Raw genomic sequence first — 18,260 nt, 5'->3', positions numbered from 1 at the left:
TTCAAAAAACTTACATCAATACACGATTTTCTTCGTTAATTCAATCATTCCTGACAGACTTGTGTACATATTTCGCGTACATTTTGACGCGCGTAGGACTGCATTACCGCTTCCGAAATGTTTATTCATACTATTGCCTTCGAGGAACTTACCTGATGTTTGATGGAAAGGGCCGAAAATATGCGAGTGTGGGTCAAGTTCCGCACAGGTACTACTTTCCGGTTTCCCCAATTTTTTTTCCGTACCTAAAATTTTTCGTACCCAATTTTTTTCATACCCAATTTTCTTTTTCGTACCCATTTTTTTTTCATCCCCAATTTTTTGTTCATACCCAAAAAATTTTCGGTCCCAATTTTTGTGTTCCCAAATATTTTTTCGTACCCAAATTTGTTTTCATACCCAAATTTTTTTCGCAAAATTTTTGTACCAAATTTTTCTTTCGTACCAACAAACACAATTGTTGTGATTGTGGTAATGTAGATAAACTTAACTTGAAGCTTTTATATCCATCCTCTCAAAAGCATCGTCACACCAGTACTGTCAGTACTTTGATTGCAGAAGGTTACTCACATAAGAATCCTGTCCATGCTTTAAAGAGAAGCACAGAAAGATGCATGAATGTCAGGCATGTTACATCTAGTTAATAATGTATAAGTTGATTGTTACCACTTTTGAAGTGCTCTTCACCAAGCCCCGGTGGCTTTCTGTCCTGTTGATCATATTTATCTTATGATTAGACTGATAAGCCACAGTGTTTTTGTTTAAATATTTTCAGTCCGTCAAACTTGTTTATGCTTTTAGTACCATATTTATCTCTAAAACAGTGTTTACTCTATTTGTATAACATTGAAAGGTTATTATTTGACTTACCTAAGCATCATTAATTAGGCGGTATTGTTAAGTCAACTACAAGTAATTAGGAAATCTTTCTGAGTGAATATGTAAAATAATATTATGTAAAAAAAAATTATATACAATTTAAAGAACAAGAAAAGTAGTACAGATGGATGTAGAGATTAACTAAAAGTTGCGATTTATTCCTTTTTAAACTCCTATTTTAAAATAAAAAAGCTAAACCTTCATTTGGAATTTGTATACTGTACTTTGGGAAAAATATAATTATACTTTTTGGATGGGGCCCAAATTTGACACAAAAAACAGTGTCCTCTGTCCTGCAAGATATCAAAGAAATTGAGTATACAACATCCCAGTATTTACTCCAACTTTCAGCTTTTAGCTAGAATCCAATAATTTACAGTAAAAGAATCAAGCCCATATTGTCACAGTTTGTACTGCCTTGTTTATGACAGCTATGGTAGTGGTCCCATTATGGCAGATCTCTGTAAATAGGGCCTCTGTGGTAGACAAGGCACTTGTCCATAATTTATCACACCAACTGCCCTTAGGTTGCTACCAAGAAATAACACTGCATGCCAACCATGCTTAAGATTTCTGATATATTGCAGTTGGGATTTGAGTGGATGTGTTACTTGAAGACTGCGAAAAATGATTTATTGATGCAATAAAGAATAGGTTTTGTTGGTTTTGCAAGTTAACATACAGAAACTCTTGATATCAGGTATTGACAATGTTCATAATTTTTTTCTGACAGTTTCCAAAGTATTACATTTTTTGTTATGTATGGCGCTGGAGTTTTTTTGAAGTGTTTGTTTTAACCCTTGTACATTTAAAATGATGAATATTATTAAATATATAATATTAAACTAGGTGAACAATTTTTGTTCTGGCTGCTGTTGTGATAAGGAGTGTATTATGTAAAAGGATAATTATAGAAAGCATCAAATTGAGTAACATTTTGCAAACCAAAAATGAGTAAAACAGAGAGTGCGGCAGTGATATTGGAACGCAGAAAGAGTTACATTCTTAATAATAGAATTGTTATAGCTACCCAGAGAACTGTAGCTGGGCAGCCAAGAAATTGCAAGGTATTGTATATAATGTTTTCAGCATATATTCTAATTTTGATAATAAAGGTTGATACATTTACGTTTTAAGATAATTAAATTTTAAGCAATTTTAATTATTTTGTTAATTCAGTTGTTTGCAGATTATCCAGCGCATGAAATGTTTGAAATGCAGTGTTTGTAATGCAGTGTTTGTAATGCAGTGTTTGTAATGCAGTGTTTGCAATGCAGTGTTTTGCATATTAACATATGAACATTTAAATTCTTGTGTATTAACAGTTTATATATCACTGCATATTTCATATCACATTTTCTATGCACTTTTACATATTCTGGTATTTGCAGAATATAATACTTACAAAAAATATCAATTACATGTTTATTTGTACAGAGAATAACATTTTACAGCCCTGTTGATATATTGACTTGATTTCAAATATTATCAAAAAACTCCAAATGTTCCCTGATATTAACACTTACTTACATGAAAGAAAACAATTATCAGGCACCTTTGTATCAGGCGGAAATCAGCAAAGAGATCTAATATAATGTTGTTGTTTTTTTCAAACTGCATACTTGAATAGGCTGATTGAAATGATACTAGATCAAATAAAATTATTGTATGTGTCAGCAAATGACATTTTATGTATTTCTAATTTGTCTCTCAAGAGAAAAACATGGTATATAAGTATTTCATAAATTTCAACACTTTTAAAGCACATATTTAAATTTGCATAATTTGGAGCACACTTGCCTTTGCTTTCTGCCTGAAGCAAATATAATGTTCTCTGGTAAATATTTGGAACACTGTATTATGTGAATTGGAAATAAGACATCAAACTGGGAATGGACATCATTTTGGTGATTTTCTCAAACAAAACTATTCATTTCATGATCTACATATATTTTGTAATATATTATCTATAATTTAAGCTGAATAAAAAAAAATCCATGACTTTTTCATTAACAGTGATTGAATTTGTATCATATAGTGTTTTTTTAAACTGTGTCCGTGCGCGGCATGGACACAGTTTCATTTCATGAGGATTTTTTTTTAATTAATAAAAAATCCAGTTTTGAAGTAAAATCAATTTAAATGATGCTATTATATATGCAAGTATATGTTTTAATTATAATTTGTAAAACTAGATAAATGCAACATATAAAACTGCATATTATGAAGTTTTGATAAAACACAATGTATTCCCAAATTGATGTCTTATTCCCAATTCACATAATACAGTGTTTTGGATATTGTCGTGGAAAAGTCAAATGGAATATATATTGTCCCACAAAAAAACACGATAATTTTGTATCTAGTTAAATCCATGTTACCAGACCACATCTAGCATTGAAATTTTGGCTTTTGCTAATATAAGAAACTTTTTTTGTTATTGGTTAACTTAATTTAACAAAGTATTTGTTGATTTTGAGTGGCTCTTCAATTTTACTGTTCCAATATTGTATTTATGTATGGCTAAAGTGTTGTTTGTACTATTAACATTTCTCTTGCAAAATATTATAATGCATTTATTGCATGATTTTTTTACGATTAAAAAAAATATTCTAAAGTAATTTTTGACAATTACAGCATTAGAAAGGATATAGTTGATTCAATTAATGTTTATAAAAAACATATACACAAAGATTGAATTTGACCATCTTAACTTAAAAAGTGGCATGTTTCACTAAGGATTTAGCTTATAACTAACAATATATGGACATTTTAATCATTATTTGTAACTCAGATAGTTAAATCTTATTATCATGAAACTTGGTTAATATGTTTGTGGGCATAATATATCAGCCATATTCGATAATCAGCCATAGTGTTTCTGAATTATGTCTCTCAAATAATCAAAAAAGCCAAATTTAAACCTTGTCCACTCTGTTACTCAAACAGAATAAGATCATACCCAAACTTGGTGATGGGCTTTTATAAACATTTGAAAACTTACTAAAAATGTTCTTCCTGGCGACTGATTGTGAATTTTTTTCTCATATGAGCAGGCTTCTGAAAAACCTGGGTTGAAAACATGTGTGTAACTTAAGTGTGGTTAGAGAATAGCCTGAACAGCCTGAACAGCCTGCACAGGCTATACAAGGGTAACAATTGCCACTGTTATGGAATTGTTAATTTGGAGGCAGTCTTTTCTAGGCAAAAATCCAGTTTACGCACTTGCATTAAAACAATTTTTTTCCAGATGGAAGGTCATACAGTTGGATGTTTTGATAATGCGAAACACATACATCAAGAGTTCAGGTCTTATACCTTTGCCATTAAGTGCTCATTACGCACATTTGTTCCAAGGAACACCTATATACCGTAAATCAGCCAATATAATATGCCCTCGTGTATATTACGCAACCCCGAGTTTGGTCAAAATTTATCAGTAAAAATTGAAAATCCGAGTAAAATACGCACTTAAAAAATCAGTGTCCGAAATCGGCCATTTCGAAAAAATCTGTCAATTTATTTTTGGGTTGTGAAAATAGAAAAAAAAATTGGCGTTATCAACCATCTGTTTCACAGTAATACCTCGGTATATTGATCGCGATGTGTTATCGTGCTGTTGTCATGACAGTTGCATAATAAATATTTCTGTCGTTTGTTTATATTACCATTGATTGTTACCGATAACACCCGGGTCAAGCAGTCATAATTGCAAAACAAAGAAACAGAGACGCTGTTGTTGTTTTTTTAATATTTAATTCCATTTTACAATATTCAGGACGATAATAATTGTAATAATAATAAAATAATAAGAAGACATTGCAAAGTGGTTACTTCCGTTTTTATAGTAGTCAAGATGAATTACTCTTCCGAAGTGTTACAAACTCGATACTTTAATTAAACTTTAAATACATTTGAACCGCTCGTGTTTTTCTTGTATCCCTTTAATTAAAATATGCCGCTGTCATAAAGGATAGTTTGGGAGGAAAAATCAAATTATTTAATTATTACCTTTCAATTTAATTCGGCAATCGACAGAAAGGTGTAATATTAGCGTCAAAGACCTAATTATTTTATTACCACTCTTTACTTCAGATATTCGGTAGAAATAAAAAAAGTGGTCAGCATAGAAATATTTATTTACCGGTATTGTCGCGCTGTTTTTTTCATATGCTTATCTCTTTATACAACTTAGCGTCCGGTCGCTATTTTGTAGGCAGACGACAATATTAACTGTGTATTCAATGTTTACAGTGTCTACGCATGAATGACCCAAGATTATCTGATAGCTGCACCCGTTCACACGTTTCATTTGACAATGTCATTTCATGTGTAAGCGAGCTCAATGTTGATTTGCCAGCTACCATGTGCACTTTAATAACAATAAGGTCAAGCGATGTCTCATAATCTGGCACAGACCGGGTTTCGTTTACTGTTCGAATTGTGAACACTTTCATTTAAACAAAGAGACAAATATAGAAAACCAGTCCGATATAAATGACGGATGTTTTCAACGAAATTTTACTCGATTTTCGCATTTTCGCAAATAAGATTTGTATTGAGCCAAATACTCAATATTTTCGCAAATGGCTCAAATGGCGAACAACAGCGCGAGCCCTGTTGCCCTCCTTTGATGTAATGGTGCAGTTCAAAATGGCTGCCACGCAGCGAATAACAATGATTAAGTTGAAAATTTTCACAGACAAAATTTTGTTCTGATCTAAACTCGTATATAATACGCATCCCCTACTTGATGAAATATTCGGCAGGTTTAAAGTGCGTATTATATTCACAGAATTACGTTATTTAGAACCATAACTGAGTTCTTCATAAAAAAAATAACCCTTAAATGATAGAACTCTATGATTTTATCTTCTGAAAGTCCTGGAACTTCATGACTGCAATTTTTAGGAAGTTGTGGAACTTCATAATTGTATTGTTTGGAGTCCTGTAAATTTATCATTGTCATTTTTCCTGTGACGAAATCTGGAAGTATTATTACTCCCAAACTTCTTTGAATTACAAGCCCTGGCAATATTTTAGGGCATATTTTTATAACGCTCTTCTTTTCCTTGTTTTACATCTTACGATACTTGTTTAACCCTATGTGAAAGCTCCATATAAGCTGAATTACATTTCATGTGTGTTTTACATTTTCATCCAATTTGCTTGTAGTCAGAGAAAAAGTTAATTTATTCAATCATTTTATTCCATTCCTAAAAATGTAATAAGCACAATTTCTCAATTCATGATATTTGATTTCATGTCCAAAATCAGGATCCTTCTCTCAAGCAATCAAAGAAAAAGCTTACTTATTGTATGAAAGCTTTTAATTTGTACATCAATGCTCTGAAAGTAACTGTATACATTAATATTGTTATTATGAAAGATGGTTAAAAGCTTTTTTGGTAATTTAAAGGGACCTTTTACTAGATTTTGGCATGTATTGAAATTTGTCATCAAATGCTTAAAATTGATAAATGTAAACACTTGAACTAAATAGCTCTAGTTAAAGGGGCCTTTTCACAGATTTTGGCATATTTTGAAGTTTGTCATTAAATGCTTTATATTGATAAATGTAAACATTGGATCTTAAAAGCTCCAGTAAAAAATCAAGAATAAAATTTAAAAAAGGAAAAAAAAGAATCCGGTACCAGGGCTCGAACCAGTGACCCCCGGAGTCCTGGAGTTAGTCTGAAGTAAAAGTATAAGCCCTCTCGGCTATTCCTCCCGGTATACTGGTTAATTATTTTATACGTTATATAAGCAATCTTCGTAGTTTCGTAAATTTAAACGACAACAACAGAACTCTCCAAATTATTCAACCGTTTCACGTTGCAATGCTTTATAATTTTTAGGTTTTCAAATGGTCAGAAGATACATATAATGGCTATATTGGACTATGGTAAATGTTCAGTAATACTGTTTCCTCACAAATATCATAACTAAAACGAAAATTTGCGAATCTGAAACAACTTTTTTCAATTTTGTCAATTTATCAAACCGTGAAAAGATCCCTTTAAAAAGCAAGAACAAAATTAAAGAAACAAAAATAATAATCCTAAACTGAGCTCAAACCACTGACCCTTGGAGTTAAAGTCTAGGGCTTAAACCATTCGGCCATCAGTGCTCATACAATTAGTGGTGTATATTATAATGTTTTTAAGCAATCTTCTTAGTGTCACAAAATATAACAAAACCAACTTAAATCTCCAATGCTTTATAATTTTCAGGTTTTTAATCGTCAAAAGATGCATATTATGGCTATTGTAGACAGCGTTCTAGATAAGCTGCGTATCAGTGTAATATACGCATAAGAAATATCAAGATACGCTCAATTTATCATTTCCATGGGTACATTTAAGCAAGCCAAGCTGGACTTACGCAAATGATGTAAATTCTCTGCGTATAGCCTAAACAAAAAATATAAACAGCTGATTGTCTTTCGCCAAAATATGAGACTGGTTATCGTAAAAATTAGAGCTAATTTGTGCGCTGGATTGAAGAAATAGTCAGTCGGTATGTATACTCTGTTTCATCTAGACACATGGTGAATTTAGTAATGATTTTTTAACAGACAGTCAAGCGCTTATGTGTTTATTAAATTACATGAAGAGGTCAGCATGGCTTCTTTGAAGCCAAAACAAATTACTTCCCAAAGTAAAATTGATTCTTTTTATACGGCAAATGTTGTATCAAGTAAAAACATTGTACTGCCAATACTGAATGATTTACTTTCCTCTGTTTTCAAATCAAAAAGGACACACTTAACCCTTACAGTGCTGGAACCGAATTTTGAAGGCCTTTGCAAACAGTTTGGATCCAGATGAGACGCCACAGAACGTGGCGTCTCATCTGGATGCAAACTGTTTGCTATTCTGATAGTATTCTTTGAAAAAAATCAAAGAAAATGCTAATTTTAGAAATTCAGCAGACGACATTGAAGCAGACGACAAATTTCCCAGCATGCAAAGGGTTAAACTTTAATAAAACAACTGTTGAAAGTTGGCAAAAAAGTTTTTCGTGGCTCACGGTGGTGGAAGCCTATAAACCAAGGCAGTTAAAAAACAAAAAACAATTTTAGAAACCTACTACTTTGAAGGAAAACACAAAGTTAATGGTTTATTGTGCTTAACATGATTAAAGTAGTGTGTCTGTACTGAGGCTATATTCTTGTTTTAATTTTAGCAAATTACCCTTCAAGCAAGGCAAAATTTGACCATTTACCCCGATGCTTTGAAAAGTGGGGGTATTTACCCCCATGGGTCAAAAATTATCTATAACGCTGTGAATAGCATCATAAATGTTCAGTATGACTGTTTCCTTGCAAATATCATAATTACAAAAAAATTCCTGAAGCTAAAACATTTTTTCAATTTTGTCAATTTACCAAAACGTGAAAAGCTCCTTTTAATGCTCTGAAAGAAACTGTATACATTATTATTGATATTATGAAAGAATGTAATTCAGCTCTTCTGTTAAATATCCAAGGGTAACTGATTGGCTGTAATGTGATCCAATGTAGAAAAACACATTGAGATGATTGGAATATATTTAAAAGCTTTATATTATTTTCAGTGGTTATTTGAATTCTTTGGATTTAAGAATTATATCATTTATAATTTGGAAATTTTAGGAATGGTTCATATGTTGTATTGAATGGGTTAGTCTTCATAATTAAGGTATTGCATCTTAAGTGGGTCAAGTTGCAGGTCATGATGAGTTCTGACATAGTAATGGGTCAAGATGTTGGTCATGATGAGTTCTGACATAGTAAGTGGGTCAAGATGTAGGTCATGATGAGTTCTGACAAAGTAAGTGGGTCAAGTTGTTGGTCATGGTGAGTTATGACATAGTAAGTGGGTCAAGTTCTAGGTAATGATGAGTTCTTATATAGTAAATAGGTCAATATGTAGGTCCTGATAAGTTCTGACATAGTAAGTGGGTCAAATTGTTGGTCATGATGAGTTCTTACATAGTTAGTGGGTCAAGTTCTAGGTCATGATGAGGTCTTACTTAGTAAGTGGGTCAAGTTCTAGGTCATGATGAGTTCTGACATAGTAAGTGGGTCAAGATGTAGGTAATGATGAGTTCTGACATAGTAAGTGGGTCAAGTTCAAGGTCATGATGAGTTCTGACATAGTTAGTGGGTCAAGTTGTATCTGTCTGTATTAAGTTGTGTCTGTTTGTCTTCCTGTTTGTCTGTCTATCTGTTTATGTGTCTCTCCATCTAGCGTCTGTCCTTTAATGTGTCTGTTTTTCTGTGTGTCCTTATTTCCCTATGTCTTTGTGTATGTCTGTCTGTCCCTATGTTCGTCTATCCGTATGTCCATGTGTCAGTCCTGTTATCCTTTTTTGCATGTGACAGACATACATACAGATAGATGGACAGACAGATGAACAGATTGTCAAAAGATAAATGGACACATGGACAAATGAACATGCAGACATAAAAAACTTATGGACAGAGAGTCAGAAAGACAGACAAACAGACAGACGTACGGACATTCTTACAGACAAAAAAGGACACACAAAGGGACACAGGGACAGACAGACTTAAAGGCAGAGGCAGGAATAGAGAGACAGACAGACTGACTAACGGAAAACATATTGACAGACAGAAAGATGGACAGAAACACAAACAGACCCAAGGACAGGCGGCATAGGGATGGACAGATATATATGGTATATATATGTATATGATGTCTCCATTACATCTTTGACTCGACCCAAGTGTTTGGAATGAAAAAAACACCAACTAACATCATATCAAATGAAAAGGACATCATGTTAGATACACCCGCAGAATAGTATCACACACACCCAGCATACCATGACAAACACACAGCAGTCTATGGCAAACACATGGCATATAATTACAAACACACAGCATATGATCACAAAAACGAATCATACAATCACAAACACACAGCATAAAAAAAAACACAGCCTACTTTTGCTAGCACACAAGCACACAGCATATGTATCTATTATTTGTGTGTGATTGAATAAACTCTGGTTATACAGGTTTTGTAGGTGCTGCATGTTCAATGATGCGAAAATCAAGATTTCCTGGTGCACAGATTTGTAGGTTTAGTCATTTGACAGGCAAGCAGGGTAGAATGTAGATGTAATTGAAATCATTTTTTATGCCCCCGGATCGAAAGAGCGTGGGTATATTGTTTTTGGCCTGTCTGTCATTGTATGTGTCCCAATACTTAAACCTTCTTCATAACTTTTGCAATATTTAACGTAGCAACTTGATATTTGACATTCATGTGTATCTCATGGAGCTGCACATTTTGAGTGGTGAAAGGTCAAGGTCATCCTTCAAGGTCAAAGGTCAAAAAAATTAATTCAAAGCGGTGCATTAGGGGGCATTGTGTTTCTGACAAACACATCTCTAGTTTATTTATGCTCTGCTTGTTTAAAGGTTAATATTATGTGTTTCAGTGAGTTTTATGAGAGCAGAAGGATGACTTGAGATAGAAAGGGGGATTGGTTCCATTTATTAACGAGTATATGTGTTATGCTCCATTTTTCTCAGTTCTGTGTACCAGTATATTGACACTTATTTGCCACTCATAGTTCATGGCAATTTTTTTTGGAACCATTGTTAGTGCATGAGTTTCAAGAAATAAAATACTCTGCTTGTCATGACACGTAAACAAACGTGTTGATATTTATTCGAAATGGTTATCTGATGAATAATTTATGTTTGTCATTACATGTAATGGAATTTAAAACATAAAAGCACATATCAAATGCTTTAAACCCACATCAATGTAATGAAACAGCCAATATATCAACAGTCAACAGAAGATAGACGAGGTGTTCCATACGTAGGATGTGATGATTATTAAGATGATCATGGTCATTGTGTTTGTAGTGATGAGTTCTGATGTAGCAAGTGAGTCAGGTGGTAATAATGAGCTTTGACATACTAAGTGGTCAGGTTGTAGGTGTAATGACATAGTTAGGCATGGTTTTAGTAGTTATGTGCTATGACATTTAAGCATGGTTTTAGTAGTGATGTGCTATGACATAGTTATGCATGGTTTTAGTAGTGATGTGCTATGACATATTTTGGCATGGTTTTAGTAATAATGTGCTATGACATATTTATGCATGGTTTTAGTAGTGATGTGCTATGACATAGTTTGGCATGGTTTTAGTAGTGATGTGCTATGACATAGTTATGCATGGTTTTAGTAGTAATGTGCTATGACAACTGTTAGGCATGGTTTTAGTAGCAATGTGCTGTAACAGATAGGCATGGTTTTAGGAGTGATGTGCTATGACACAGTTTGGCATGGTTTTAGTAGTGATGTGCTATGACATAGTTAGGCATGGTTTTAGTAGTGATGTGCTTTGACATAGTTAAGCATGGTTTTAGTAGTGATGCGTTATGACATAGTTAGGCATGGTTTTAGTAGTGATGTGCTATGCAATAGTTAGGCATGGTTTTATTAGTAATGTGCTATGACATAGTGTGGCATGGTTTTAGTAGGTATGTGCTATGACATAGTTTTGCATGGTACAGTAGTGATTTATATGATATAGTTAGGCATGCTTTAAGTAGTGATGTGCTATAACATACTTTAAGCCATACACAGGTGCAATTTTACATCTTCCTCTTGGATCATTATCATATGTTTTTAACATTTAATGTATATTATATAATCAAAGGAGGATTATAGTCTTGGGCACTTTCTTGGGAAAGCAGAATGCAAGTTTTCAGTAAATGTTTATTTCAAATTATCGTTAATCCGAATTTTTTTAACGGTCCCGACGATTTCGAAATAACGGTGTTGAAGTGTATATTATATAATCAAAGGAGGATTATAGTCTTGGGCGCTTTCTTGGGATAGCTCATGTTCCTGTTTAGGTTAGTGTCATCATTTATTAATACTTATACCAGTAATACACTTATTAAAGGCTCTATAAAGGTGAAGATCCGTAATTATTTAGTCAGATTAAAAAAAAATAAATCATATTTTATTTATAAAGGTTATCAAAAAACAATATATATATGCTATTGGACATTTCAATAAAAAATAAGCAAAACAACTTGTTTTGAGCTCAAAATAAAGTGTCCTCCAAGTCAATTGTGTTTACAAACAATCAGTTTATTTACATCGCTGTTTACGCGGAAAAGAGAAAGTGAAAGTGACTCAGGTCACCAAAAATATAAGGATGATTTTTAACGTTTTCCGGTATCACCCACAAAGTAGGTCTCTTCTAAATGGTTAAAACTTTTGTAGTGATCTTATAAGTTACTTTCTGCTGGTTAAAAGTTGTTTAAAATAGAATTAAAATTGAATTTTCTTTCGGCTATTTTTAGCATATGTCACCGCTCTGAGGCTACACATCACGTTAGTTGCAAAAATGTAAACATTTCTTCCAATTATGAAACGGGTTTTATAATCTTCCATAATTCTTGACAACGTTGTACCTAAGCTGTTTTATTAGCAGTTTTTATGCAAGAGTAACTGAAATCCGGTAAAAATCAGACCAGTTGATATGCATAATAATTGGATTTGTCACCTTTATAGAGCCTTTAAATGATTTAACAATATGTAATATATTTGAAAAGGTTAGTTTTATGGATTTGATAATGGGCTGTTATTAATGTACTGATCGACCGTCTGTTATAACGCAGTTTGACATGTTACATTCAATAAACACAATCCAAGGATTAATCATTTAAAGCTGCTTTAAGTAATCCTATGCAAATAACAATCGCAAATAGTTTAGAGAGGCAAAACTAATCAATTGTGTGCATGTGCTGATGATAAAGCACTCATATAAATGCATAGTTAGTTTTTGTGTTGTGTGTGGGTGTGTGCATGTGTGTGTGTTGGTTTTTGTTGGGGGGGGGGGGGGGGGGGGAGGGGGTGTTGTACAAGAATTAAATCAAATCATTAATAATAGAAATGTCCTCAAGATTTTTATGTCCCCCACCACTATAGTGTTTTTGCCCTGTTAGTTGGTTGGTTTGTGTGTTTTTTTACTCCAACTTAAACATTTTTGCCATAACTTTTTCAATATTGAAGATAGCAACTTCATATTTTGCATGCATGTGTATCTCATGGAGCTGCACATTTTGAATGGTGAAAGGTCAAGGTCATCCTTCAAGGTCAAAGGTCAAATATATAGCTTCAAAGCGGCGCAGAAGGGGATATAGTGTTTCTGACAAACACATATCTAGTTTGCTCTGTTGTAAAATAATTGCTCACAGATGAAAAATATTAAACTGTTTATCCCCATAACGAGGTTTAAGATCCAGGATGTGAACAATGAGCGGTGCTATGTGCCTGCCTTGTACCGAGATTAAGCAAAGGAGAGAAATGATAACATGCCACTGTAACTCTGTATAGGTCCCAACTGGGTCTCAAACCTCTGGCTGCAACATTTCACAGTAAATTTTTTTCCACAAGTTTGGGAATAGGGCAATGGCCCTTTGGATTGGGAAGAATTGAGTTGTATTGACTTAAATTGAAAAATAAAGTGTTGCTGTTTTTTTGCTTAAAAATATTTCCAATTTTATAATACAAGTGTTTGTTACATTATATATGTGAAGGTTCAACTCATAAAGCTGGATAGGGAAATGAACTCAGTGTTGAAAAAAGGGGGGGGGGGGCTTCAATATGGTATTTAGGCAGTCAGATAGGGAAAATGTATACATTTTGAGATTTGGGAGGCACCAAATGTGACATGAAAAAGCCACAGTTTTGATCAAGTCTAATATGGTCTTCACAGGTTAGGGATTATGTTGGGGCTTGTGTAGATTATCTTTACTACCTTTACTACAATTTTATTAATATTTACCTTTCAGTTTGGGGGAATACGCCTCTTTAAGTTGTCTGTTTCTTTTTGTATTTTTGTAGATATGTATGAATATATATGAGCAGTGCTCTCTACGAAGGGGGGTTTGTAAATGCATGTGCGTAAAGTGTCATCCCCAATTAGCCTGTGCAGTCCAAACAGGCTAATCAAAGACTACACTTTCCACCTAAACTGGATTTTTGCTAACAAGAGACTTTCTTTAAAAGATATCAAAAAGGTGAAAGTATGAGGACTGCACAGGCTAATCTGGGACAACAGTTTAAGCACATGCATTAAACCCCCTTTTCACTAGCACGGCCCATATGTATGTAATTGCATGAACCTTTATTGTGCAATAGGGTACTTGTCTGTGCATGACTAATTGCTTGCTGGAGTTACCACTTAAAAGGACTATTATTTAATTGCTTGCTTGCGTTATGACTGGTTAATTACTTTTGAAATGGATCTTTGTGCTAATTGACAGAAAATAATTTGGGATCATGCATTTATTGTCTCTTATTTGGTCATTGGGTTGTACACTTCTACTTTGTTCAAATTGTATTGATAATTAGAAAATATGCAATTCACAAAATATTGGGAAATTCCTGTTTTTCTCTCCACAATATTAGTATGGTTTGTATTTGTTAATGGTCTTATTTATTAACTTACATTCAACCCATTCATGTTTATAATGATTTACCTTTCTAATGACGATTTATTATTAGTATGATAGCATAGGCTATCAATAGGGAACAGTAGCTCTGCCCAAGTTAAAACTGACTGTGATTGACTGATATGCACACGATAAAAAACACAAAATATATTTGTGTAATGGCATTTCTTTGACTGTGAAGTGACCATGTTCTGTAATCTTGAATTTTCCTCAATCAATGATTTTTACAGAATTGGACATGTTCAAACTGGGAAGCGGATAACAACAACGAGCGAGGCCTGGTATTGTAATGGGCATGGGGGGGTTAGAGGGTTAGGGTTAGGGTTTGGGTAAGGGTTAGCCTAACCTTAGCCCTAACCCGACCCCTAACCCTAACCTTACCATATCCCAGGGTTATCTCCCCTATACCAGGCCTCGCTCGTTGTCGTTGTCCGCTTCCCTTTCAAAACACTGTAACACTCTAACAAGGATGTCGTTATATTGCTCAATGTCTATCATGGTCATACCTTATGAGCTGCAGTCTTTGAAACAGGGCTAAGTTCAAGGTAATGCGTTGCCCAGATTAGCCTGTGAAGTACACATAAGCTTACCAGGCACTACACTTTCCGTTATGACAATATTTTTCAATTATTGGAAATTTTGCTTTGCAAAAATCCTGTTTAGGCACAAAGTGTCCTCCCTGATTAGCATGTGTAGACTGCGCAGGCTAATCAGTGATGACACTTTACGTACATTCATTAAACTGCGTTTTCGCAAAGCAAGGCTTAAATAAAGTATATTTCCAAAGAGCCATCCAGTGTTGGGCCTCTGTTGTTTTATTGCATACCGTTATAGACACTCGAAAAGAACGCTTGATATCAGCAATGTAAATAAACGCGCGGTTGTGAATAAGTCATGCATGAATAACCATGTGACAATACCAATCGATAATGTCAGTTTCTTAAGTATAACTAATCCATCCGTTATGTGTATTCCTTCATGATAAAATCGTGGACAGTTACTTCGGAGACATATGATGAAAACCTTGATGGTATCCTCGTGGAAAGTGTGCATTTCATGCATAATTCATTTAAATCCAAACATTTATTTTTACGCATATGATTTAGAAAAAACACACAAACTAGTTGTATCGTTATCGTCTTTAAAATAATTAATAATTGAAGCAATAAAAGAACTTGGAAGATCGGCAATGTAGATACACTTCAACACCGTTATTTCGAAGTCGTCGGGACCGTTAAAAAAACTTCGGATTAACGAAAATACGAAATGAACATTTGAAAGAAGACTTCTTTGATTCTGTAAAAAATGAAACGTTGTGGAATTGGCATGGTTCGGTTACACGCTTACTGAAAAGCGTAAACTAGTCAGATAGCAATAGATTTCCACTTGTAACAAACGGAGGAATAAAACGATTATTTTTCTTGTTTTTATTTTTGTCTTATTACAGAACATACAAAATATAATGAATAGCACAAATTATCAGACATACATACATATTAATACATTTTCGGAAATGAATTAACATTTTACTAACTAATATGCGATGTCTCTCTGAACACCGGTGTTCACGCAGACGACAAAAGTGTACTTATCAGCTTTTGACGAGCCACGACAAAGGCGTGAAATTACGCTCAGTATTTTGCAGTTTTGACTTCGGATTAAAGATTGATCATAAGGTGCAAATTATAGTGTTGGGACCAAATGAATCAAATCGAATTAACGATTTCTTCTGTTTAACGGAGTTCGGATTAACAATGAAATTTTACATTAAACAAAGAAGAACCAAAATCGGGACCCGAAAAATATTCAAAATAACGGTGACTTCGGATTATCGGTGTTCGAAATAACGGTGTTGAAGTGTATAACGATTTTCAGTTAGCCTGTGGTACGGAATTTTTCCCCTGATTTTTTTGCTTCAAAAACTTTTTTCCCGATTTTTTAGCTTAAAAAAGTAGATGCGTGTTATACATAAATGCGCGTTATACACAGTGTTTTACGGTATCTGTAAATCTGTTGTAACCAAAGCCTGAAAAATAACAATTTGAAGCATTCTTAGCGGTATTTTCCCCAAACTTTTGATGAAGACTTAAAAAGTAATAATAAATGCAAGGTTCTTAGTTAAAATATGAATGATTAAAAAGGTGCTATTCTGGATTGCAAAAAGAGATTGGGATTATTAACAAAGTTAAAAAATTATAATGAAACAAATGTTATTTATGCGGTTGACACTATTTTTATGCTATTTTTATGCATAATTATAGTTGCCAGTTTGAACCTCCGTTCTTCCTTCCGTCACACTTTTATTACAGTTTCTCATAGCGCCTTCAATATTTACCGATCTCTTACATATTTGGCATGTAGGTACCTTGCTTGGACCTCTACCTTTTAATGAGGTTTGAGGTCACAGGGGTCAAGGTCACCGAAGCTAATAATTATTTTTTTTCCGTCACACGTTTGATACAGTTTCTTATAGTGCCTTCAATATTTTACCGATCTCTTACATATTTGGCATGTAGGTACCTTGCATGGACCTCTACCTTTGGATGATGTTTGGGGTCACAATGGTCAATGTCACCAAGGCTAATAATAGATTTTATTGTCACACTTTTGTTACAGTTTCTCATAGCGCCTTCAATATTTAACCAATCTCTAACATATTTGGTATGTAGGTACCTTGCATGGATCTCTACCTTTTGATGAGGTTTGAGGTCACTGGCATCAAGTTCAAGGTCACCAAGGCTATTAATAGACTTTTGTTACAGTTACTCATAGCGCCTTCAATACTTTACCGATCTCTTACATATTTGGCATGTAGAAACCTTGCATGGACCTCTTCCTTTTGATGAGGTTTGAGGGCACTGGGGTCAAGGTCACAGAGGCTAATTATAGATTTTTTTTGGGAAACACTTTTGTTACAGTTTCTAGTAGCGCCTTCAATATTTAACCAATCTCTTACATATTTGGCATGTAGGTACCTTGCATGGACCTCTACCTTTTGATGAGGTTTTGAGTCACTGGGATCAAGGTCAAGGTCAGGCAGGCTAATAATAGATTTTTGTGACAGTTTCTCATAGGGCCTTCAATACCTCAGGACCTCTACCTTTTGATGAGGTTTGAGGTCACTTGGGTCAAGGTCAAGGTCAATGAGGCTAATAATAGATTTTTCCATCACACTTTTGTTACAGTTTCTCACAGCGCCTTCAATATTTTACCGATCTCTTACATATTTGGCATGTAGGTACCTTGCATGGACCTCTACCTTTTGATGAGGTTTGAGGTCATTGGGATCAAGGTCAATGTCACCAAGGCTCATAATAGACTTTTGTTACAGTTTCTCATTGCGCCTTCAATAGTTTACCGATCTCTTACATAATGGGCATGTACGTACCTTGCATGGACCTCTACCTTTTGATGATGTTTGGGGTCACTGTGGTCAAGGTCACCGAGGCTAATAATAGATTTTCTGTCACACTTTTGTTACAGTTTCTCATAGCGCTTTCAATATTTTACCGATCTCTAACATATTTGGCATGTAGGTTCCTTGCATGGACCTCTACCTGTTGATGAGGTTAAAACATTTAGCATTTTATGTTGGTGCAACTATAAACATTCAAAGTCCAGCAATATACCTTAACCATGAATGTAAGGGGAGCATCCATGGTTTTCAATGATACTTGTTTTGTTGTTTGATTGTCTTGTTGGATTTTTTAAGCCATTTTCAACAGTTGGTCTGTTTACCAACTCACACTTTTTCTGGGTTAGCTTGTGTACTAGTACTAAGTACCAGTACCGTACAACTGCCCTGCTAAATTCTGATGAAGGAGGAAAATTATGGCGCACCAAAGGGGTCGAAACTTTAACTTCTGCTCGAGCAGAAAAA

At 34.2% G+C, this 18,260-nt stretch overlaps 1 protein-coding gene across 4 annotated transcripts in view; it reads left to right on the top strand.

Moving 5' to 3' along the window:
* The window catches only part of LOC127831629 (leucine-rich repeat-containing protein 74B-like), a 118,812-nt gene that overhangs the window by 9,971 nt on the left and 90,581 nt on the right, over positions 1 to 18,260 (top strand). The window contains exon 1 of one of the 4 annotated variants that reach the window (XM_052356641.1): positions 1,397 to 1,946. The exons of the other annotated variants lie outside the window; for them this stretch is intronic. Within the exon in view, the coding sequence (XP_052212601.1) occupies positions 1,830 to 1,946 (117 nt within the window). The 5' untranslated portion in view covers positions 1,397 to 1,829. Of the gene's footprint in view, positions 1 to 1,396; positions 1,947 to 18,260 lie in introns of those variants that run through there. 4 annotated transcript variants of the gene reach the window in all.

Source organism: Dreissena polymorpha, chromosome 1, assembly GCF_020536995.1.
Source record: "Dreissena polymorpha isolate Duluth1 chromosome 1, UMN_Dpol_1.0, whole genome shotgun sequence".
Classification (NCBI taxonomy): Eukaryota; Metazoa; Mollusca; class Bivalvia; order Myida; family Dreissenidae; genus Dreissena; species Dreissena polymorpha.
Note: the sequence above shows the minus strand (reverse complement) of the source record. Positions and strands in the feature narration are given on the sequence as shown.